The 26,656-nt window shown below is 37.5% G+C and overlaps 1 protein-coding gene across 2 annotated transcripts in view; it reads left to right on the top strand.

The window, feature by feature from the left end:
- The window catches only part of CABCOCO1 (ciliary associated calcium binding coiled-coil 1), a 134,638-nt gene extending 113,288 nt beyond the window's left edge, over positions 1-21,350 (top strand). Inside the window, exons 6-8 of one of the 2 annotated variants that reach the window (XM_057737048.1) lie at positions 12,586-12,708; positions 13,114-13,254; positions 18,123-21,350. In XM_057737048.1, coding sequence (XP_057593031.1) covers positions 12,586-12,708; positions 13,114-13,254; positions 18,123-18,197 — 339 coding nt within the window. In that variant the 3' untranslated portion in view covers positions 18,198-21,350. Of the gene's footprint in view, positions 1-1,031; positions 1,116-12,585; positions 12,709-13,113; positions 13,255-18,122 lie in introns of those variants that run through there. The other variant, XM_057737049.1, reaches the window with a different exon arrangement.
- The last annotated feature ends 5,306 nt before the right edge of the window (positions 21,351-26,656 follow it).

Raw genomic sequence — 26,656 nt, 5'->3', positions numbered from 1 at the left:
ACGTTAGCTTTGCTAGAGTTAATTTATATTGCAATCTATTACAGCATGTGCTGTTTTCTGATTTTCTTATCTAGATATCAGTTGCCTAATGTACAGGGTTCATTTATAAATACCAGGGAGTTCCATGAATTGAGTAAATTAACATGCTGGGCAAGATTCTCCAGCTTCATTAGCAACCCCTCATACCAAGGCTGTGTTCATACAAGTGTGAAAACCAGAACCATCCTTCAAGGGTTTTCCTGGCCTGAATAATTTCCTCATCAGGGAACAGGCTACACTCCTCCTAATATTCTGGTCTTACCGCCACAATCTATTCATTTGACATCACTCCACGGACACCCCCTGGAAGAATCTAACCATTAGCATTGGAGGAAAGTGTAAAGTCAGGGAGCCGGGCTAGACACCCAGATGAGGAGCAGCCTGAGTTATAGGTCATAGTGGGAGGGCAGGGGGGACACAGGAAAAAAAAATTCGTAAAATTTGGCACCCTCTATGTCAAGACTATACAACAGGGGGAAATAGTAATAGAATGATTTACTGAACATATGAGACCACAGTGACTTCTTACATTCAATTATTCAATAAATATTTATTACTTTCCCACTATTTATCAGTCACCTGCCAGGCAGTAAAGTAGGGAACAAAACAACAAAATAGACCAAGTCCCTACCCTCAAAGAGCTTTGTTTAGGCTTTGTTTATTGTAGACTTAAAAATATGTGACATGAAAATCTAAAAATAAAACAAGCTTCACACTTTTAAGCTCTTCCTACATGCCAGGCACTGTGTGAGTACTTTAGACACATTGATTTAATCCTCACAAAAACCCATGCAGTGGGTAACTATTATTATCTACATTTTCTAGATGGGGACAGTGGCCCTTACTGGGGGGCCATGGATGAATGAGCATCCTCAGAGAGCTGCAGTTATGTCTTTTGCTTATGACAATGACAGTGTTTCAATGTAGCAGATGATATAGGTTTTTTTGGTGCAAAGAATAATATTTGTGCATTCTCTGTTTCCCACTCAAAGAAATGAAAGATGCAGACTATGAAAATAGGTGCCTAAAATCCGCAGGACAGAAGCAACACCATAGTCCCTATAGGACTGCTGTTGAGATGAAGCCAAAGCACACTGGGTTTGTGCTAGAAGAGTAACTCGGCACAGCTGTCTAATTCTTTTTATGAAATGGTTGGAACTGATCAGAAACTAGGGCTGCAGGATGGACAATGAAACTCGTCCGCAGCAGACCTAATATCTTATTCACCCAGGTTGACTTTAAAATTATATCAGTCATGAAAATTATTTCGCTGTCTTCTGTCATAAGTCATCGGGCTATATTTAATTTTAATCATTAAAATGTAAAAATAATAAAAGCTACCAAAATAGTCTATAGTCAATTTTCTGATAAAGCAAATTTATTTTTTTCCCCCATTTGTGATTTAAATGGCCTCCAGAAAGTTTTTTGGAACTAAGTGTTAATTAAAAATATGGAAATGGATTTAAAGTACATTACAGCACACAGTGGAAGAATAATCACAAGAGATTTGTTCACACAACCATACGCATTTCTCAATGTGTTTTTAGCTGTCTAGGTTATTGGTTGTTTTTCTGCATTCCTGTTCCTAGAAAAGAAAAAAAAAAACTGTGATCCCAATGAAAACAGTAATTACAATTACAACAAATAGGACCAATTGCTATTTGAGCAGGAACATGCAGTTTTAGTCACCAAAAGCAAACTGATGCTCCTAGACTTTCCTGTTTACACAGATGAATTAAGCATGTTCTCAGATTTCTTTGTAAACCAAATGCTTTTTATATCTTGCCATCTTTAAAAAAAAAAATTCAATCCTCCATGCCTTACTTTTGTTAACGTATTTTGGAACAATGCACTGTGGTACTGTGAGGAACCAGTGAACAAATTCTCTTTCTGAAATTCCCTGAGAATTTATGTTTTCAGATCTCGAGTATGCATATATCATTTTACTTTCCTGAACCTCTATTTCCTCACTTGTAAACTGGAGAGAAACATTTGCGGATCCATAAAGAACCAGTGGGCTTTCATTTGCCTCTAAGGATTGGGTACATGGACTTTGGTGTCAGATCTGGGTTCAAGTTCTGAAGGAATTCCACATTCTCTAACTGTGTGACCTTGACCAAGCTACTTAACCTCTTTGAACTTTAGGTTCTTCACCAAAAAATGAGATCAATAAAACCTCCCCTCACAATGTAGTATGAATTGAAGGACCTTGCAACATGCTTTCTGATTAGCCCAACGCCAAGCTCAGAACAAGTTCCCTATTAATGAGAGCTGCTTCTTTTTCTTCATCAATGTTTATCTTCCTGGTGGTGGCCAAGTGCTGCCACAACTCCAGTGGGTACCATTCACATTGTTTGGGGGGTTGGAGGTGTGGGCAGACAACCCATGGAAAACGATGTGAATCATGGCCCCCTGGAGTCGGGCAACTCAGAAAACTCTAGCAATTTTCTGATGTTACTCCCATCAGAAACTATGTGGGGGGAGGAGTATCTCTGAGGGATTCTTTAGAATTTTAAACTACACTGTGTCTATAAGACAACTATTAGTCAGTTTAAGCAATACAGTCAGGTCTGTGAAAAGCTGTTTAGTTGTTTGGCATTGTGCTAATCAAACAAATACTCTAGGACCCATTCGTAACTGAGAAATACAGGCATTGCACTGATGTGATAGTAAACCATTAGGTTTGCTTCTCCAAGTGGTATCATTTTTCAGGACAGACTTTTTAAACTGAATCAGAGCTGATCAGACTGGAAGACCTGAAAATTTTTAAATGAATGGTTACTCTAATGGAAAAGACTCAATACCTAATGAATGCCTCCTGCGTACAGAGACCTGAGCTGGGGTCTCAGGATCAGTAAGACATGGTCCCTGCCCTCATGAAGTTTCTACAAAGTCAGGGGAGATCACTCATCCATAGCTGTAACTCAAGGCACAATGTCACAAGTACCATAAGAGGAACAAGCAGATACTCTGAAGCAGAAGAAAAAGGTCACTGAGGTGAATGAGCTGACCTGGAAAGCCAGATGGAATAGCACCTGGCAGGGATAAGGGAGAAATGCCCTCCCAGCAAAGGAGGTAACACAGGTAAGACCCTGGCTGGGAAAGCACCTCCATCTGTCCTTTTTTTTTCTTTTTTTTTAATATTTTATTTATTTATTTATTACTGCGTCGGGTCTTAGTTGCGGCACAGGCTCTTCACTGCTGCGCGCGCTTAGGCTTCTCTCTAGTTGTGGCATGTGGGTTTTCTCTAGTTGTGGCACAGGTTCCAGGGCACATGGGCTCTGTAGTTGCAGCATGCAGGCTCTCTAGTTGAGGTGCACGAGCTCTGTAGTTGTGGCACACAGGCTTAGTTGCCCCCCGGAACGTAGGATCTTAGTTCCCTGACCAGGGATTGAACCTGTGTACCCTGCATTCGAAGGTGGATTCTTTACCACTGGACCACCAGGGAAGTCCCTGTGCTTTTTCTTTTCATATAATAAATATTTATTGAGCACCCACTGTATACCAGGCACTGTGCATATCAGACATGAGCCGAGTAGTCCAGTATGGCTGGAGCTTAAGATCTCTAAGGCAAGAACTTGGATCCGAAGCCTTCCCAATGGGCACTGTCATGGAAAAGAAGGGAGCAGGTCTCACAGACATCACAGAGGTGCCCCCAACACATTTTGTGACTGATTTAATGTTAGGGACAAAGAGTTAACAACTGGAGACAATGTCAAGGTTTTGAGTCTGGTAACCAAGAAGCTGGTGATGCCATTGAGAGAGAAAGCAAATGGAGGAGGAGCCGGTTTGAAGAAGATAATTAAGTAGAAATAAATGGACAAGCTGCAGCCTGTCTAAGATTCCAGTAAGTACTGAGTGTGTAATCCAAATATTCTTCTACATCATGACATAAAAATACTGAATCTGAAGTTCTGTATAGGCTGGCGACTGTGAGTCTTGTATAAATAGAGAAAAAGCCACTTGAAATATAGTAACACAGGATAGAACATCTGTAACTGGACTAGAGATGACCTAGTCCAACCCCCTAATTTTACAAATAAAGAAACCACATCTCAGACATACTCTCTACTGAGTGGCAGAGCCAATCTAGGACTCTGACTACACATTTAAGGGGAAAAAAATAAATCCAGATTTCTAAAACAGTCAAATCTGGAATAAAGATACCACCTAAATTTTTGACAGTTGCTGTTATTTCAGTTTGTTTTTAACTAAACTAGCATGATTTACAGCTTATAGGTGAAAGATCTTTTTTGATAAAAATCTATTGCTATATACGCTATGGTCCACAAAGTCAGTTTCATAGTTAATTTCCAAGAATTCAGATTCCATGAAAAGCCTGGGAACTTTAGGGTACCCAGAGCTCTTCCTTGCAAGGGAAGACATGCCTCTTCTTAGGTCACTGAAACAATGACACCCCCTTGTACATAATAAGAGGCTGCCCTGTATGGAAGGAAGGGCTTGGGTGCTTCCTGAAAGAGCCCTGTTTCTAGAATGCCAGGCACATAAGAGTAATCAACAAGAGTTTCCTCTGAAGCAAGAAAATCCTGCCCTACTGACCAAAGAGTGCCTAATACAGTTAAAGAATCAGTTAGTGGAGATTTCAAAAAGGAGGGGGAGGGAGGTGGCGGGAGCTAAGCGGAGAGGGAAATATTTATAACTGTGACAACATGTTTCCTTGTAATAATTTATGAGCCCACTGGAGAAAAAGGAAACATACAAACTATGAATAAAATATCCAAAATATAAACATTATGCCTTCTGCAAATTTTCTTTAGTTAAAAATTAAGGTTGAGGTTGACTAAAGTAAATGAGTATATTTTCATGGTCTCTTATTCCCTTGATGCTAAGGGTTACCAACTGATTTACAACTTCCTGTGTTGTTTTTTAATCTATATTTGTCAGCACATTTTTAATGTCAAATTACTTAAAATAGACATCTTGGCTCTAAGAGGTCGGGAATAATAATATTATGTTGACTTCTCTAAAGATTTCATAGCACTTACAAATATTCTAGTTTAGCCCACAAAATGAATTTATATTCTAAATGAAATGTTTCAATATAGCTTTAAGATTTTTTTTTTTCTTCCAACCCATGGCTTCAGGACTGAAGTGCAGTTCAATCCGTATACTTTGAAGTTAAGTAAATTACATGTATAGCTTTATCCAAATAGTTTCAACCTCCTTTTACTCAGATAACTTAAATTGGGGAAATAACAGGAAGTCCATGAAAAGAGAAAGACTAGAACCAAGGACTTAGGGTTATTCCATTGTAGTTTCTCTTCTAACCATTATGATTTATAGTCTCTCATAATTTCTGCAAATTACGGATACTTGTTCCAAAAGAGTATTTTCAAGTATAAAAGCCATGAAATAGTTTCATCTTCATATAAGCTATCATAAGATATAATTAAAATGCAACATTTATAAAATCAAATTTTTAAATTTATAATTCAAAATAGCCTCTCCACAAAGATAATTGCATAACTCATCTTATTATTCTGATACTTAATTTCCCAATTCTTAAAACAAGAGATAATTTAGAGTATTTTCTCAATTTTAAATACTAAGAACATCAAATTTAAATAAGAACACCCTAGATGAAACCAAACAAAAATTCACCCATGATCAGAACTGTTTGAAATACTTTACACTGCATTCAAGGATATGCCTTTTAGAGCATAACTTAGTAAGCTAAACAAATATACTCTGAGTGGCTTCTGAAAGATATTTTTGAAAAGAATTAGTTATTTTCTAACTATTTATAATTGAACCAACCGTATTTTCAGTCTTTCACCCTGAGGAAGTCACAAGATAAGGTTAATCCAAGAATCGAAAGTACAAAGTTGAATTTAGTAGTTTTAAGAGCTCTGGTATTTCAGTTTTCACAAGAAAGACATGTAGGAAGCTTGCCCTATATGCCCTAACTCTGCTTTTGATGAAATTTTGTTAAAGGAAATCTTTCTGAATTGAACTCAATCTGGGAAACCACAGCCAAACTGGATGCTGAAAAACAAAAGATAAAAAAAAGTGATAAATTGGGGCGGGGTGGGGGGGGCGGGAGAGGTGGAGAAGGCGGGGGAGGAGCAGATTTTCTAATTTTGCAAGTTGGACATAAACACACTCCTTTTCTAAATAAGGTGATTCGCTGTAGTCCTGACCGTGCCTCATAACTACCTAATTATGTCATGCTAAGTCCCAAAAGAGAAGTCGTGTGGATCCAAGGAATTCTTCAAATAAAAGGGCATTGGATGTATGTTTGTTATTTTAAAAATTGAGACTATATGGAAACAGGGTGATGGCATGTCCTCATTAAACTCTTCTGAGTTAATTGGATTGCTTGGGCGATGTTAACAATTAAATACAGAAATAGCATGAACCAGTATCCCCAACATGCTACTCTAATCTGTCTTCCAGTGCTGGCATTAGAAAGATGATCCTTTCAATAATAACAGTAATTATAAATGATAATAATAATACACCTTTGGGTTTAATAATACTTTCCCTTCTGAAGAACTCCCAGCATTTTCACCCACATTATCTAATTTGTGCCTTGAAACAATTCAATGAAATAGCCAGGTAGCAGTTATCATTATCTTCCTTTTACAGATAAATAAACTGAGGCCTAGGGATTTCTTAGCATCACACGATTAGGAATAGAGCCAAGTCTAAAGCCTATAATTCAGTGGTCTATCTTCCAGATTATTGCCATCTTTAGAAACTATATGGGTATCTGAAGTACTGTTCTATCCCTCAGGAAGTGTTTGCACCAGAGCCAGATCAAAACATCTTTTCCTGTTAAATTGCATTTACATTACAAAAAGGTACTCTTTTTCAGATTTCATCAGAGAGGATTTTGTTGTCTGAGGTCATTAAGATAGGAGTACTGGAATTTCTCTTCAAATTACAGTGTTTCTTTTCAAATTATAGTGTTTTCTTTAGAAGTACACTTAGAAATACTAAAGATGTCTTAACTACTCTGGAATCAGTTTCTTTAACTATCTAACTTTTTTTTTTTTAATTTCAAGCTCATGTTAAACAAAATCAAATCGAGAGATATAAATAAAATAGGCACAAGGTGTTAACTAGAGTGTCCCAGCCAGACTGCAAATTGGTTTACTGGGGCCTGCCAACTTAAATTCCTCCTTGCAGCTTCAGCTGGACTGGGTAGTCTTCATTTCCTGTCCTAACTTGTGCTGTGTTACCGTTCACTGTTTAGGTGATTAGCATGTGAATCTGATGGTCTCAGAGCTCTATTAAGTTATAAATGTTCAAACTACCAGTATGCTGTGGATAAAAATAGAAGTTGCTATTAGATGTCTATTCATACCCTGCAGAAGCCTGGCAACATTTTGAACCTTTTCAAAATGTAAATACTGCATATTAAGCATAGGAAAGAAAATTAATGTGCTGCATTTGCGAATTTATTTCCAAGTCAAAAAATGCAAAGGGGGAGGAGGGCTCTTGTAACAGAATTGATATTCTACATTTATAGGGTATATTAAGAAGTTTGTAATGGCCTGAACACAAAAGAAAAACACTTTAGAAATCGATTAAAGTTTCTCTGATAATCTCAGCTTTTGAATTTCCTCTCTTTTGATTTTACATTTATGGCTTTAGTATGACATTACCAGAGTTGATTGCATTTTGCAGGTGGCATTCATGTGTTGTTACTTTATGTGTAGTATATTGTGGGCAATGGGTTACAATTTGTGTTAAAATTTTCCAGAACGACACAGTGCTTCTTAATTAGACTTGCAAATAAATAATGCCTTTTTTCAAGGAGAGAAAATAGTTAAAACATTACAGGAATTTTTGTGCCTTTCTTCCTAAGTATTGAGAGAAGTTTGCCATAAAGTTTTCTTTTTGAAACTTTGACATTTTTACAGTGAGTTTTGATTTACATGTAAAGTCATCATCTGACAATTCCAAATAAGTGTCTTTTGAAGCATACCAGTTTTTTATGTGTCTATAGCTCAAAAGGAGTTTTAACAGATTTATCTTGTTTTTCACCATTCAAAACAGTAGAAAGTTGTCGTCTCAATGGCATTTTTAGTATTTCAATAACTTAATAACTGAATTTAATAAGTTAATAATTGCCATCTTAATCACAGGTTTCAGTGATACAAACACTACTCACAAATCACCTACACTTTTCTAAAGAAAAACAATAAATAAATAACAATAAACAAAAAAACAAAAAATAAGACAACAACAAACAAAAACAATAAACTACAGTTAATGCTACCAATAATGTTAACACACAAAGTAGAAAAAGAAAACATGAAGTAACACAATTTTCAGGTAAAATCTTTATACTTCTTCTCAGACGCAGTAAGATCTAGAAGCAGATTCTAATTCTTATAAGTATTTTTCAGACCTAAACTGACCCTGTCCTTAGTTGTAGGAGGTTCAAAATTCCTTCCTGGTAAATGTCCATTTTGTACTGAATATATAAATTCTTAAAAGAGTTCTAGTGATTTCATTTGGCTTGTAAGTAAAGATCTTGGATGTCTTTAAAGCTACATAATATTTGGTGATGAAATTTTGTACTTAGTATTAAATTATGCCAAAAAGCCATTTACTTGATATTCTTTAAATACCACAGCACAATTCAACTAAACTCAGATTATAAACCATCTTAAATAACACTAATGCAATGTGCACTTAATGAACACTATAACTAACTTAAGTTAATTTTCATGTAACAGATAACATCTGGGGGAAATGCATATTGGTAAGTTATGCAAAACTAATTTTCTAGTGACCACATCTGTAGATGTTATTTATTGTACGTTCACTTAACAGTTCATTATTCTGTTTAGAAATCTATTCTCTTCTTTATTAGAGCTTTTAATGTACTCACCTTAGTTCAAATGGTCTGCTCATTATCAGAAAAAATATAAATGGCATTCACATGGAACAACATGATTGTTTTTATTATATCCATTTGTGTGCAAGCACTCAAAAATGGCAAGAGAAACACATTTATTGCTTTACATTCAAAGTAATATTTAGGAGGTATTTGAAAGTCAAGCAAAACCAATCATTTGGCCAAATGATGTACGTGTATAATCAGAAACTCCTGATTTTTAATCTCAGCGTTAGGCCTCAGGCAAGTCACTTTAAGTCTTTCTCTTTGTTTTCTGATCTGAAGATTATGGGTGCTGTTCTCTTCTAGACTGAAAAAGGAGGTTGCTAAATCAGAGTACCAAAGAGGAGTGTTTTTTTAATAAACATACTTGATCCTTTTTCTGTTTTTATTTTATAGATTTAAGAGGTAACATATTATACTTTTGAGGAAAAAAATATGAGACAATTACAATTCTACAGGAATGTATAAAATAGTTATAAAACTAGCTTTATTTAATTTGCTTCAACTAGTCATAGACTTGAGGAAATTATAACGTTCTTTCAGAAAATCTAACTTAATAAAGCTGACCATGTCTTTCTGTTTTAAATAGATTTTATTACAGAACCAGTGATGTTGTAAAACATGAGGTTTTGTTAAAAAAAATACAAAGGCCTAATTGTATTTTTTAAAGAAAGTATTGCATCAGACGGTTTCATTTAAACATATTTGCTGGCTCTGTGCTCTCACCATAATTATTGATTCTAATTTTCCTTAAACTTGTTTTTTTAAAAAGGCTACTTAATGGGGGAAAAATTGCTATGATGCTTCTGAGCACTATGTTTATTTCAAACTATATATTTGACAGTGTATCTTCTTATTGCTAATGAAATGACTTTATATTTACTCTCATCTGAAATTGGGACATTTCTTTCCCTTACAGTATCTTACTAACATAGCCAAATGTAACTCTTCGTGAAAGAGAAAAATGTAGCTTGTGGTTTGGTTCATTGATAGTATGCAAAACACCCTGAAGTAAAGAAATTCTCACTGCCAGTTTTTGTGCAGGAATTAAATCAAATGAATAGCTATATACGCTACACTCATAAAAATCAAGGAAAAGAAAAGCCCAGCTCTCAGTCACAGCTTCAGGTTCTTGGGATAAATAGGAGCTTCACTCCACCAAAGAAATGATGATATGGAGCTGAGGAGTTCCAAGTTTCCAAGTATGTGCCCAGTGTACACACACACACACACACACACACACACACACACACACACACACACACACACACACACACACACACACACACACACACACCAGTGCTAAAGACCAGGAAAACAGGGTAGTTGGCAAGTAGTTCAGATGAGCCTTATAAAGAAATCCAGACCACAGAGGGTGTGAGGGATAAAATGAGATACTTGAGCACAGATATCTGCTTGCCTTTAAGTATTTAAGTGTATAATTTGTTGGAAGAAAGGGCACAGATGGGCAAATGGTAGAATTCTCTATACCAGAATGGAGAGGTGATCTATTGATGACGTCCACCAAGGGGAAAGAAAATTAGCAGAAAGTCTTGTCCATGTACGGAAAACCATAGCAGCAAGACTAATGTGGAAAAGCAACAAGATAAAATTCTCCTTCATTAAAAGAAAATACTTTTACCTTACAGACTAGCTCATGCTTACTTTCTCAATGCCTACAGTAAATTCAATAAACTCCATCAATTCCTTTCTCTCTTCTTTTTTCAATGTCTAACTCACCACCACTCCTCTCAAATTTCTATTTTCACCTTATATTAAAGTCTGCTTTAGTAAATTTAGTCTACTTTAGTCCACCAACTAAACACCTCATTATCTTCCCTTGTCTCTGGATTACTATGTACAGCTTATTTATTTTACCTATAATGTTTCAGAGGACACTAAAATATATTTAGCTGTTTCATTTTTCTAGCTTGGTAAAATAAAGAGCAATATAAGGTGTAGGAGGATAAAAAACAAGCATGGTGGAAAAAGGTACAAATAACTTTGCAAGAAGATGAAAATGCTTGTATGTCCCATTGAGGAAAAAAAACCAGTATTATAACGAATGTGAAGAGAGAAAAAGATTGTTCTGATATATTTTTTTTTTTGACCTTCTATTTTGGTTAACATTTAGTCAACTTAAGATGGACAGTCTGGAATGATGTCATCTTAACAGAATGAAGATTAAGTGCTTAATATCAATAATTTCCAAATGGGGCAACATGATGACATATTACAGTTTACCAAAAACTATATCAGGCACAAAGTCAGCACACCAAGGTTTAACTCCCAGCCCTGTCACCAAGTAATTATTTGACCTTAAGCCAATCATTTAATCTCTTGATTTCCAAATTGCCTTGACTGTAAAGTTACAACACTTCAGTCCTTCCATATATTTATACTAAGCGGCAACTTCCTATAAAATCAAATTAAATTAGTAATAAGAATTCAAGGCAGAACACATTGGTATGACCAAGCAATACGATAACCTAGCCTCCAGTTCATTCCAAAACCTATCTAAATCAAAAATATTAATATGTAAAAGATGAAGTATTATAACATGTAAGTTTATTTGAAATATTGTGGAGAACTTAGAAATGGATGTGATGATTTCAAGGTGTTTCCAGGCCCCATGGGATGGTAATTATTTGGTGTTTGTGCACTTCTGGATTTTTGTCTTAAAACTTGTAGGCATAAAGACTTTGTCAACATACAGTGGGTGACTTCATCTCAGGGCCACAAAACAAGCTCCTGAGACCTTACTATATAAAATTAGAACATGGGTTTATTGATTTACAATGAGGGACGTAGTAGGCATGAAGACCAGAGCTCTCAACTGGGCATGTCTATAGATCTGCTGAGATGGGAAGTCAGATTACAATCAGATGTCTTTTAAACATGAAATCAGAACAAGAGGAACCATTTAGATGCATCAGATGTTTAATGCCATCAGTACCCTCATCTCCACTCTCTCCCCCAAGTCATGGTGAGATGGACACTGCATAAGTTGGCTTCTTTAACTCATTTTTTCATTTCCACTGTTGACCATCTGTCACCCTTCCTCTGATTTGCACACTCTTGCCACATAATTATTAAATGCTTACAGTGACGTCTTGTCTTGCCTTCCGTGTTTTTGCTTGATTTTACAAATCTCCTCTCTGATGTACTGTCTGCTGGCTATATACATTAACCTTTACAGCCTTGTTGTCCTCATTACCCAACTTCTTTTGGCCACTTCACTATTGCCTCCAGGAACAGCTATATTCTACTGAGTAATATCAATCACCATCAGGCTGTTATTGAGTGTTTTAAGCACCGAACCCTCTGCCGGAACTGGAGAAGATGCACAGAGGATCTAAAACATGGTCTCTATCTCCAGAGAGCGTGTAGGCAGGAGGAAGGGGACACTGACCCATGAGACAATTCAAGATCAAGGCAGTACAAAATGAAGTCCTAAACTACATGGTATAGAAAAATAAGACGATGGGGAAAGGTAAAATACTAATTATCAGATACAGAGCACAAAAAGCACTGGAGAACTAAGAGGTCAGTGGCATCAAGAATTCAGAGGTGATGGCACTTAAAAAATAATAGACTTAGAACTTATTGGCTGAAATTGTGGTTACTCACCAAAGACTTTGTCCTAATACAGCTCTTCTCTTCCCCTCTAGCAAGTGATAGAGGCTGTGAAGTTTGCAGGTCACCCTTTCCCTGATCCTCTAGAAGAAGGAATCTCATTTGATATTTACTCAACATTCATAGAGCCACCTCCAACATTGGATATGGAAATGAAGGTATGTTTCCTTCTGTCTCGTATTAATTCACCTGATTGGAGCATTATATTCTCTAGGGGGCAGGAGAAAAAGGACAAAATGCTCTTCTGTTTTCTTTCCCTCTGAATATTTCTTTTGGCGTTGATTCCCAAGTGGGCCAGCTGAGGATGGTTCAGCAATTTTAATCTCTTCTACTCCATCTTCCCCAATATCCACCTTCATTTTCCCCAGAGTAGGTAAAAGCTCCATTCCTTGATCTGTCATGACGCTCACGAATAATGAAAATGCAGGAAAACGTCAAATCAAAATCCTTCCAGGTTGACATCATTGCTGATAGAAAAGTACCCAAGAGAAGTCTGAGGTTACATATAAATCAGTAAAGGCTCCAGAAATCACTTGATTTCTTTTTTACTTTTAATATTCTAGGGGCTGAATCAAGAACAAGGCCCTGAAGAGTCCCAGCCAGAAGCCGACACTTCAGAGACTGATCCGTTGGTTGGTTTCACCATTGCAGATATAAAATCAGTGCTGGGTCAAGTCACGGATGACATTTTAATCAGCATTCAGGTACTCAGCCTTGATGCTGTGCTCACTTACTTTATTACTGGTTAATTAGCCAACCTCAACATTAATGTCTGTAAACGCTACCCACGCTCTGCCAGCAAGAGTGATGCTGATGATGGAGGAGTTCCATTTAATGTCTCCATGCAACTCTCAGTTGAGTCATTGGAGACCCAGTAAGATCACAAAATAAACTCACCAGCAGCACACAACGTGGTGTGTTATCAGTGTACAGAGTCATTCAGCATCGAGACCCAACAAATAGCTTGATAAAGACTGCATACCCAGTCACACGCTAAGCAACTGCTCTTGCAAGAGTAATGGGAGTACATCTCTAAACAGTAAACACTAAAGTTCAGAACTTAATTTTTAGCTAAGACCTTTCACCAAATTTCTAGAGAGGCTTTCATATCTTTGAACTCCTTCTCAGAGAGATTGCTCCTTTTCACATATCACTGATAGCTAGTGGCTGTGTATCTTAGAGTGTTATCGCTGACACCAATGGCTGCATGACAGTGGTGATGGCAACAGCCATCTCAGCAGCAACTGCTGCTGATGAATCAGTTGACTCAGCTTTATGCTTAATTTTTTTTCCCGTCCAAAACAAACAAACAAACGAAAAGTTTCTACCTCACCACAAAGGCTTGCATCATTTCCTAGTCAAAATGATTAAATGAGTGCTTTGCTTATTTTGAGAGGATTTATAATTTCTTGTGGAAATAACCATGAATCAATAAAATAATAAACTGCATGTTTAAAATATGAATGCATCTCAGGGAAAGATTTAGTTGTTTTCTGGACATGAGACTATATACAAAAAGCACATTGTATTAACAACTAATTTAGAAGGAGCAAAAGATTAGCTTGGCAATAGCATACCTTGTTACTTGTTTAATCACCAAATGTTAATGTACTATTTACATGAACATTTAATGATTCAATGCCAACAGAAGCAGCCAAAGTCCTCGGCTTAATAAGGGGTGTTTAGTGTTTACCAGAAATAGTGAAAGGACACGTTTTACACAAAGCTTTATTGTTAACAACCCCATGAATGTAATGACTGGTTAGTGTGTGGAAGGGCAGAGTGCAGTTGAATTAAGCTGAGTTCAGAACATATCTCCTTTTTAGATTTGATAACATTTCATCTAAATATAGTGTATGTATAATCATGGCCCTGGGCTTCTTTGCAATCCTGTGGCTCTGAAATTATCACCGAAGAATTACTAGACAGTAATAGAATTGTTTGCAGGCCCCCAAAATTGAAAACATCTTTACCAAGGCCATGTTCCATGTAGTTAGCAGTATGTTTTTAACTATTCATTGAAAATTTTTTAATATTGGAGTCTGTAGCACTTATACCACTACTCTGTAGCAGAAAGAATATAGTTACTATATGTGTGTGTTATTGTCCCACTGGCCTGCAGCCATCCTGACTGAGCCTGGAAGTCCATTAGCTGGCTCATCTAAATGTAATTAGGCATAGAAAGAACTTGGACCAGAGGTGAGGAATGCAGATCTTTCAGGTGCCTTGATCATTTCCATATTATGTAGATTCATGGACATTAGCCTGGGCCAAATTATTGCCAATTTTTCAATAAAATGGCATGATTATGTGGATTTATGCAGTGTCTCAAGATAGCAAACCCCTTTATATATTTTGTCTCAATAATCCTAGTAAACTCCATGCAAATTAGGCAGGCATTTTCCTGATAAATAAATTGAAAACTGAGAGACACAGAAAGATTAAGTCATTTGTCCAGGGTTTCCAGGGTCAGAAACTGATGAAAGGCCCTGAATGGGAGCTGTGAACTGGGTTCTAGTTCTAATTTCAGTGTTATCCACAAAAATCACATAACCTCTAATATCACGACCAGACTACTTTGGTTTTTAATACTCCAGTGGTGTGGCACTTTTTCAGTATTTACTCTTGTGTCTTGGTCAAATTCCAAGTTGGGTAATTACTCTCTGCATACCTAAATTTCTCCCCCTGTTTTAGATGGGTAAGTTATTTTCCACTTCTAAAACCTGCCTTCCAATATTCTTGGCTCTTAAAACTGTCTCATCCCTGTTTGAAGGTAGCCACTTCTTAGTGGTCAGTGTATATAAGCCTTTTGAAGACACTGATTTGTTGTAAGAACGTTAAAACTGTACTTAAAACTTATGTTTTAAGTACAGTTTTTTTTCAGAGCTCCTCCTCTACCATGGTTACAGGCATATTTTACTTTTTGCAATTCAGAAATTTCTGAAAATAGTGTAAATCCTTGAGTTTTTTATGTTAATCTACTTACTTTCCCATTGACTTTATAATTTTAGAAATTTATTAAGAATGAAGTTATCTTGGCCCTGAGATGCTAATTAAAATTATACTGAATAGAGCAAACGTTTTAAGCTTATATAGTTTAGGTATTTTAATTTTAAAGATACATTCAAAATGAAATTAGTTTGGCCCTGAATTGTATAATAAAAGTTATACCCAATGGAGCAAACTTTAATATATTTAAAGAATTATATTTCAGAGAAATATGAATGCTAGCACTAAATTCTTACATTAAATGTTGGCTATTGGCCCTGTCTAAGCAATAGGACAAAATAATGCGAAATCCTTGAGGGAAGTTTGCCATCTTGGGACCATGGGTATTTTTAGGTCCACTTGAATTTCCAGGTTAGAAAAACTGAGTCAGAAATCACCTCAAGGAGTGATCGCTGAGAGGCTGTTGAACTCAGGTCATGGATTTTCCATTCTTTCCTAAAAGGAAATAGACCCATAACCTATCCTGGGGGTTGTAGGATAGCGTGTCTGGTCAGCAGTGTTCTGAGGATTAACACAGAGACACCGTAGACCAATGACAACCTGTTCTTGACCAGACAGGGAGTATTGTCACCCAGCGCCCAACCACCACAGTATAGAGATCTGAGATATGTCCCTCTGTCAGCACACCGCTCTAACAGATGTGCACCTGACCTTCAGGAGCCTTTTCCCCAGAGCCCACAGTTGTGTCAGTGAAATACCAGAAAGACCTTCAGGTTAATGTGAAAACCTTGATGAGATAGTGAAAGAAAAGCTGGAAGATGAGAACACATCTGTCCTTAGTTGAAAAGATGTGAGATTATTGGTGGACGTAGAATACATCAATTGAAAGTGGGAAGAGTCAATTATCTAGTTAGAGCAGTGCTTCCCAGTCCTTTGGAATTGTAACAAGATCATTTCTTCAAACCATTTCCTTCCCTGTATGCTCTAATATGTAGCATGCCGTAAAAAAGCAGGAGTAATGTATTTTTTTAACATATCACGACATCATATTAATGAAATAGTATAACGTCAGTGAATATATCACAAAATTAGGAATTGGAATTATGAATTTCAAAGCTAACATACTTGGAGTTAAGAATTTAAAAGCTAACATACATGAAATTGAACATAATTTTAAACTACTTAATTTTTCAGATAAGAACTAAAGGTGGTTGAGTGACTTGCCCGAGGCTGCAGAGCTAAACTAATCCCTAGGTCTTGGCACTCCTAGACCCTTGCCCCTCTCAGCTGTCCCAAAATTATGCCTGAGGGGATTAGTGGTTCCTAGAATATGACAGTTCTTTTGTAACCTGGGGGACCATGTTCATCCCTCATTGCCTCCTTCACCCAGCCACCAAGAAAGGGAAAGATGAGAAGCCAGAGGCCAGACTTGACCCCAGGGCTTGATAAAACTTAAGCCAAAAAAGACTGATACTCATGCAAAAACCCAGAATTATTGACACCAATGTGATCTTTTCAAAAATAGCAAATCTTAATTGTGAAGGTAAAACAAAACCTCATCAGATAAGGCAACCAGGTGGGCCTTTCAAAACTATCTATTGTAATTACACTTATAATTAACTAAATAAGACTGAGGTTATATCTGGACCAAAACCAGTATTTGATTTTTTAAATTTCTTCTACGTAAATTAAAAGAATACATTTCTCAAAATACAATTACCCTGATGACCTCAAATTAGGTTATAGACATTAGCATATTAAACTTCAGATTACTTATTAACATTTATGTGTATGAACTACTCCTCATACACTTGTCAACAATTTAAATCACCTAAACAAAAACACCAATTTTACCATGCCCCACCCCCCTGCCACTGGTTTCTCTATACACAATTTTATAATCCATCATGAAAAAAAGGAAGACATTTCCAGGGCTACAAATGTTCAGATAATGTGAAAATATTTTTGGAATTGTGCAGGTAACAATGTTAGTTCACAGAATATCACTGCCAGAGGCTAACTGCTATCACAGCCACAGCAAACACTAAAATCTGTCAGCCATCGCTTACTTTTTTCCACCAAAACTGTACCACAAAGTGGCATAATTCCAAGAGTTATGTGTGTGATGAATGCTCTTTATTTATGAGAATCGTTCTAATTGTGAGATTATTTGTGTTGTTATTTCACAACAGAAGCTTTCTGGGATCCCATTTAGGATGTATTACACAGGAGACAAAAACATCCATTGCAAAGGGGTGGCAGTACCAACAACATCGCAATAACTGAGCCTAGAGCAGTTATTCTGATTCGGTGCTTATTGGTAAAGTCTGTCTGAAAATGCAGATAAATTAGCCTATCTTCTAACACAAGGCTATGTGAAAAATGGCTGTCCAAACACCACTTCCTGTTCATAGCAGACATGCTATACATTGGGAATGTGCAGAGAAATATGATAAAGTGTTATCACATCACTACAGGCTGAAACACGGCTATGTCTGCAAAACAGGAAGGTGTGTGAGGGATAATGTCTGTCTTTAGGCACTATAGTATGTCAAAACCACAAAGACAGTGTGCAGCAAAAGATAGCTCCATCATAACCACTTTTTTATGATTGTCTTCACAGACCGAGATAAACGAAAAGCTGCAAATACAGGAAGAGGCCTTTAATGCACGAATAGAAAAATTGAAAAAGGCCTGAGGACTCCGAACAAGGAGACTGATGCTAAACTTCACAGAAACAAACAAAACCAGCCGGGATAATAGACTCTCTAGAGCACCAGATCGCCCTCATTTAGCTGGAAGAGGAAAACCAAGCCCCACTTTTTTATTATCCTAACTAATTAGAAAAGTATCGGCCCCAATTTTGCTATCTCCTGTCCCATAACAGCCTCTAAATTTATTGCACCGTGTGTAATAAGAACATTTTGTATATAAGAGTTTGGAGAATTATATATAAAAATACAATTACTTTTACAATACTCCTTTGACATTTTGACTAGTAAATGTTATTCATCTTCAAGGAGAATGAAGTCAACTTTCTGAAAGAAAGAAAAATAATAATAATTTTACCCATATGGACCCAGATGAACTGCCGCATTGCTGAAGCCTTATGAACACAGACCACCACCACACTGCTGAGGAGAAAACTTGCTAAACAATAGCAATTCACATGCATATACTAGGGTTTTTTTCTCCTTAAATCAGTTGGTTTTCTTATGTAAACGTTTCAGTGTGAAACCAATTTTCTGAAATTATATAATGCAGTTTGAAGCACTTTAATTTCTTCTGTACTGTATTTGTTATTTCTAATCTTGTTACTCTCCCAGGAGAATACATGACCTATATAAAAAGAAGCAATGTATAAATGGTTATTAAAGACCAACCTATATATAGATTGTAAAAATCTTAACTACAAATCAAACTCACAGAGCTCTTAAAATTAACCACTGTACTGCAGTAGAATGATTGAAAACATCTCAAGCCTTTAAATACCTTTATTAAAATATAATTTCAAAAGAAAATATCCATTTGCCAACTGATTGTCCTTAGTTGGACAAACTAAATGAACTACTACCTCAGCCCTTTCCCAATTTCTGAGACTTCTGAGTATTCTAGAATGTAGAGCATTGCTAGGAGGAGACCATTCCTCCAAGAAGTTTCCAGTTTATACTGGAACCAGATGTACTTGCTTCTGGGTGGCACTTGGTCATATACGTTCTGTCCATGCTCTGGCCTTGGGCCATAACCTACTTACTTACTCCATCAATACCAAAGGGATTGCCCAAAATGTATTCATTTGGGGCAGAGACAGATCTGGCAGCATTTGGTATTTTTTTTAACTACACTGGTCATCAAAATAAGAGAAGTCCTTAAGATGAAACCGTGTTTATTGTTCATGCAATTCCGAGTCTGGACAGCCTGGAGATGTGCCGAGATGTTTCTTCCTTGAGCTGTCCTTCCTAATTGAAAATGCTGATGCCCATAGGCTATCACTAGCAGGGCTCACAAGTCTTGATTTTGCCAAGCAGTCTTTTTCCAGGGAAAACAGAAGTGAAACTAGAGAAACCACAAATAGGGAATAAAGGAGCTTCTCGAAATAACCAAACAGGGCTTCAAATTCGATCGTTGGCACAGAGTGGACCTCCATTTCTAATAAAGAGTGCTTATTTTGAGCAAGGGTGCCAAGAGTTTAAAACTGAATAAAAAATAGCAGTAGGATCCCTAAAAACTACACAAAGACAATATCCTATAAGCATGCCAAAAGCCTGCCTCTGGAGTAAGACTCCCAGGGTCTGATGGTAGCTTCGCCATTGGCTCGTGTGTGACTTTGAACAGGCTGCTCACTTTCTAATTGCTCATCTATTAAATGAGGATAATACCTATTTTTGAGGTAGTTATGAGAACTCAATAAATTCATATTAAAGGATGTTTATTCTAAGGTTTGGTTTCTGCTTACCTCCTAGGATAACCCCAAACCCACTGCCCGTCCCCAGTACCCACTGTCCAGCTGCTGGATCAGCCTCTCTGCCAGAATTCCCAGCCTTCTCTGTCTCCACTGGAGCTGTGGATGGGCACATCCTCCCATGGTAATTATTGGAGCAGCCCAGGGATCCCTGCGGCAGCCTGACTGTAACACATAATAATAATAATAATAGGAGAAAGAGCAATTGTAGTAGCAGTAGCTACAAATTTTAATTCACAGTCTCTGTGCTTTTAAATTAATTTTGAATTGATAAAGAAATATATGCACTCTGTTACCAAAAAAAAGAAAAAGAAAAAGAATGTAGACAATGAAAAATAAATTTCACCCTAGCTAGGTACCTTCATTTCTCTTCCCATGAGGCATCCACAGCTTCCACTAAGTCCATATTTTTTTGCTCATTGAAACAATTAGATGCTTGTATAGAATGGTCATTTTTTTTTTTCACACAGTTTGAATTGTTCTTTGCATTGATTTTTTTCACCGAACAATATATCTTAAGATAATTCTCTATGGGTACTTTTTAATGACAATACAGTATTTCATTTTAGCAATTCCATAACTTTTAGGTATTAATTAATTTATTTTGGCTGCGTTGGGTCTTCAGTGCTGCTCATGGGCTTCCTCTAGGTGCAGAGAGTGGGGGCTGCTCTTCATTGCAGTGTGCGTGCTTCTCATTGTGGTGGCTTCTCTTGTTGCGGAGAACAGGCTCTAGGTGTGTGGGCTTCAGTAGTTGCGGCATGTGGGCTCAGTAGTTGTGGCTCATGGGCTTAGTTGCTCCGTGGCATATGGGGTCTTCCTGGACCAGGGATTGAACCTGTGTTCCCTGCATTGGCAGGCGGATTCGTAACTGCTGTGCTACCAGGGAAGTCCCCATAACTTTTTTTTTTTAAGCTCTTTATTGGAATATAATTGCTTTACACTGTTGTGCCAGTTTTTGCTGTACACAGAGTGAATCAGCTGTATTTATACGTATATCCCCCATAACTTTTTAACTAGTTCTCTTGATAAACTTTTTATTGCTTTCAGTACTTTGTTGTCACAATGTTGTGTTGCCATCTGTGTGAACATGTATGATTATATCTAAAGGATGAATTCCTAGAGAGGAAAATTTCTAGGTCAGATTTTATTTGCATTTCCAATTTTGATAGATATGTCAAAATGCCTTCCAAGGATATTTTACCAACAGTGTATGATAATAACTCTTTCTCTACATCATTACTAACAGATGCATTGGCCAATTTTTTATCCTTAGTATTCTGATAGAAAATACTGTGAAACTATTGTTCTAATTTGCTTTTATTGTTTTAATCCACAAGGACTGAGCATCTTCCATATGTTTATAAGCAAATTTAAATATACTTGTATATATGTATACATATATGTGTGTATGTGCATTTAATCCTCCTAGTAACCCTACAAGATAGATAGATATTGGCACAATTGATAATTGAAGGATCAGAGCTTGAAATCCAGGTCTGACTATTTTACAGTTGAGGAAACTGTAACATAGAAAAACTTTAAGTAAACTTCCCATGACTACACAGCTAGTATGTGGTAGAACCAGCTTTTGAACGTAGGCCTGTGTGATTACAAAACCCATATACTTAACCTTTACTTTCATCTAGGTAGGTCATAGTCAATATGAAACAAAGTGAAAACTGACCTTTTTGTTTTTAGTTATAATTAGGGAACAAACTTGTTTGTATTGTAAGCATAGTAAATATTTAGAAAAGCTATGCAGGGATGGAATGTATAACCCAGCTCCATTCGTTCATTCATGTATGTGCTATATATTCATTGAGTACCTACCACTTGCCAGGGCATTTAGTAGTGAGCCAAACAGACATGGTCTCTGCCCTAATAATCTAGGAGAAGGAGACAGCTAATACTAACTGTGATAAAAAGACAAGCCTCAGGGAATTATGAGAGTATTGAACAAAGGAGCTTGATCTAATCTGGGAGGTCGGGGAAGCTTCCCATGGGTTTTGCCACTTGGGCTGCGATCTGAGAGATAGGTAGAATTTAACTAGGCAGAAGAAGGTGGAGGAAGATGGATTTGAGGCAGAGAGAGAAGCATGTGCAAAGTCCCTGGGACACAGGGTGAAGCTGAACAATTGGTTGCAGCCAGAGATCCCTTGGGGACCTGTAGCCCACATTGCAGATTTTTATTTTTAACCAAAAAGCAATGGGAACTTGTTGATAAGTTTTAAGTAGCAAGTAACTTCAGATTAGTATTTTTAAAAAGGTCATCTCCCTGGTGCCAGGACTTCTGTACATGGAGATGTAGAGAAGAGAGTATTCTCATAAAAGCTATAGCTCCACTTCCTAGCAATTTCTAAGAGTGGGAGAAATAAAGAAAATTTTTGACTTTTTTAAAGTCACAGGGTCCACCTACTCTAAGCAGCCTTTGGCACAAAGGCAACCCTCTGAGGAGCCAGCTGAAAAACAATACCAACCTCTCATGTAGACAAGTAGCAACCTTTCTCTTATCATCCACAGTAAGATAGCTTTTTTCCATTTGCAGGAGTAATTTGGGGTGGTTTTTTCCTCACCCCCATGAAAAGTTTTAAAGAGAAAATATATTCACTATATTACAAACAAGCCACAGACTGTCACTGTTTCAGGTATTTGCAGGCACTGTTGAGCCTAAATATAGCTGTGGAGTCATTTTTCCAAAATCCGAATATAAAGCCCCTATTTCTCTCCTCCATTTGATTGGAACCATTCAACCATCCTGGTAGATAATAAGTTTGCATATTCTTAGATTGCATTTCATTATGCTTCAGTTCCCCTAGAGAAGAAACGTGCTCCCTTTCCCAACAATTGTAGAGGAGAAATACTTGTGACATCTCAAGTTTCAGTCTCAGGAAGACATCCCTCTTCTGGACATCAAAGTCTTTTTTTTTTTATCTCCTGGACCTTGATTTGTTAAATAAGAGAGGTCAGGACCTCTTTGCAGCAGCCAGAATACCTATTAATTTACATTTCCTAAGCAAAAAGGAATCAAATAATACCACCTTGTTGGAATTCAAATTTCAAAACAAAGAAAGAATATTAAAATTTTATTTTGCTTTTAGGGTCCCTCTCTTTTTCATGGAACTACCAACAGTGGAGATCGGTTCATCAGTTTTTTGTCGGAGCTGCCAGAGTTTTGTGTTATTTAATTTTTAGCTTCAGGGAATGTCAAGTGCAGATGTCTCCAATGGTCATTTTGGTGTTTGTTGCTTTTTTTTAATTTAACCTGTTATTTATTCAGGGCACTTTCTAAGTACTAGGATGAAATAAGACAGATAAGGTCCTTGACTTCATGGAGTTCACGGAATTGAGGCTATCCAGCAACTTGAAACCAAGCTTGGTAATGGTCACCTGTCATCCTATCATCTAAAAAAGGTTAAAATAGCCAGATATTAATATTCTTATTGAATACCAATCTCAAAATCAAAAGGAGGAAAAAACACCCCTTGTTTTTATACCAGTGAACATTTATATTAAGGCATTGTCAAAAATACGACCTTCATAAAACCAAGGCCCAAATTCGAACAGAATAAAAGTAACATACTACTCATCTTCCAGTCCCACATGGAAGTTAACCCCATAATGACTAACAAAATATTTATGGATTTCGTTTCCTTTTTATGGATAATCATTGATGCTGTTATTTTTTATTAATGTTATCCAATCCCCTTTTCAGCTGTGACTGGAATGTATGGATTAGGATAAAGCTAAAGTTTGCATTGAATTTGTAATAATCAAAAATTCAAGACAAAAGAATAAAATATGTATTTACTCTAGTTACCAGATCCAGAGTTTGTAACATCTGCTTAGGAAGCATAGTTGAGTGATTGAACAAATGTAACGACCCACAGGATTCAATTGTGAAGTAGTAGGACCGTAGGACCATAGTCTAAAACATCATCTAGTTCAATCCTCCCCAGGTGAAGAAACTGAGGCCCCAAATTGTCGAAACTCTGTGATGACATGGCTAATTTGTGGCAGGGCCCAAACTATCAATTCTTCTTTCATTCACTTATTCACATGTGCTTATATTCAAAAAATATTTACTGTATCTTTTGTAGGTAAGAAGCTATGCTAAGCATTCATAAAGAAAAACAGACATAACTGCTGGCCTCATGGAGTTTGTAATCTAGTGGAAGAGGTGGATTTTAATCAATCACACAAACAGTTATAAAAGAATAACTGTAGTGGGTGCTGTGAGGGTGGGGGAAGGTTATATTCCACAGTGAGAGCTGATGTAGAGGACTTCGAACAAACCAAGGAACGTCTCCTTGGGAGAGTCACAAATAAAGGATGAGTAGGCACTAATTAGGCAAAGAAGGGAAAAAAGAGTTTTTAGGCAAAGGGAGCAGCAGGGGCAAAATCCCTGTGAGAAGAGAACATGGACAATGGAGGATGTGAAAAACGGCCTGTGTGGCTGGAGCCTTGAAAGCGAGAAGGGGCGTCTTCCAAAATCGAAAAGGAATAGGTTAAAGGATATTAGATTATGCAGAGCCTGTATGTCGGAATAAAGAGTTTTGTCTTTGTCCTGAATGCAGAAAGCTATCGAAGGGATTTCAGCAGAGACTTGGAGGTGGCTGGTGAAGGACAAGCACATTTGAACTATGCAAAGAGGACTCTAACTGCAGTGGGGAGAAGGGACCAGGGAGGACGAGGTCCCCGACACTCTTTCCGTGACACCACACGTGTCAGAAGCTGTCCAGCAAACCCATTCTCCTATTATTCCTAAGCACATGGCTGGCCTCCATTTTCCAGATCCCTTGGCAGTGAGGCGTGACCATAGGACCAAGCTCCAGCCAGCAGAATGTGAGCACAGGTGAAATGTGCTGCTGGAAGGGTGTCCCTCCAGACCAGACCACACCTCTTCCACGTTCTCTCTGCTCCCTCTCTGCTGGCTGGATGGCAGCGAGGAGAGTGATGATTGAAAGGTGACAGAGCAGCTGTCTTCCTGGGTTCCTGAAGGGCCACGTGACCGGTGACACTTACCAACCCCGATCACACGTCCGGACTGTCATATAAGGGGGAAAGAAACTTCCATTTCTGAGAGTGACTTCACCCTTGGGTCTGTCTGTTACTGCAATTAAGCCTGCCCTAATTAACTCGATGAATATGTCGGTCTGTGCTTATGCCTATGTAGCGTGTCTCACATGGGTCAATGTCTGTAAACTGGGAGAACAACCAGCAAATTCATTAACGGACCTTCTTACAGTTTTATTGCATAAAGTAATTACTTCTTAGCTTATATAAGCCCACAGTCCCTCCTAAACTGACATTCTATGAAATAAATTGACTGAGCCTCACCAGTATGATGAACTACACACTCAGGAAACTCCCACGAGAGGCCACACCTTCAATACTTCCTACTTTAAGTGAGGCTAGTAATTTTTTAAATGTCTATGGGTGGCTTGGGATTTCTCTAATATAATAAGTATAAACAGGACTCTAGATTACTGATTTGCTAAGAGATTTTCCCTTAAGCCAAGGTTATTTCTTCAGCTGAAATACTCCTTGATTCACTAAAAATGATTTACTAGGTGCCTATTCTAGAACCTGACTAAGGCCCCTACTGGAGCAAATATTGATATGTTGGCTTCTTGATATTAACTATATCCGGTTCTAAAGACTAATATGTATTTCAGAAGCATTATTTCTGATTTGGGCAATTTACAGTCCATAGGTTAAAATAGACAGCATAATCAGATCATAGACAGAGCTGGAAATAGAAACAGAGCTTAGTTTTTCCCTCCCTCAAACACGATTCAGTCACCAGTTGTTTACTTGCTATTGGTGACCACCTGTGTCAGTTAGAATGCTTTTGGCTACAAGTCAATAAAATCCTAAACTCAAAATGCCACAAACAACTATAAAAATACACTAGATAATCTCACAAAAAAGAGGTTCAGAGGTAGGAAATCTCAATGACATCACCAAGGACCCAGATCATTTCTGTGGCGTCCACTTCAGCACCTTGGCTTTTGTCCTGAGTTGTCCCCTTCTAATCCCAAGATGACAACTACATCTTCACAAAAGGACCAAGCACTCAAAGGAAAGGAACTTTTTCTTCTCTTACCTTTCATTTTAACAGGAAGGAAAATTTTTCCCAAAGCCTGCTGGGAGAGTTTCTCCTGCGTCCCCTTGGCCAGGGTTGCATCACATGATCAATCCTAAACCAGACAGTGGTAAGGGAAGTAGAGTGATCAGGATTGACTTAGGTGAGTCAGGACGCACCAACTGGGGCGGAGAAGTGGCCCTGAAACACATGGTCAGCCAACAGCTGAGCAAAGCTGGGATTCCCTTCAAGAGGGAAAAAACACAGAATGGCTTTTGGGCAGGTCACTGCTGTTTCTCCTCCACCAAATGATCTTTCCTCTGTAACGTTTTATACCTTGGAATGCCCTAACACTGTCAGCATTCTTCAATTCCAAATTTAGATGGATGGATAAATAAGAGATGATAGATAGATAGATGATAGATAGATATAGATAAAGACATTTTTTCCTCTTTTTCAAAGATTATGCTACTGATGCTATTTATTATCTCTGTGTGTGGGTGTGGCTTTTTAAATGTTTGCCACAGAAGAAGCTACTGCATTCCAATGTCTGTGAAAAATAGCTAGAAATTTTTGAAACCAAACCTATTCAGCTTATAACGTGCTAGAC

This window comes from Hippopotamus amphibius, chromosome 5 (assembly GCF_030028045.1).
Source record: "Hippopotamus amphibius kiboko isolate mHipAmp2 chromosome 5, mHipAmp2.hap2, whole genome shotgun sequence".
Classification (NCBI taxonomy): domain Eukaryota; kingdom Metazoa; phylum Chordata; class Mammalia; order Artiodactyla; family Hippopotamidae; genus Hippopotamus; species Hippopotamus amphibius.
Note: the sequence above shows the minus strand (reverse complement) of the source record. Positions and strands in the feature narration are given on the sequence as shown.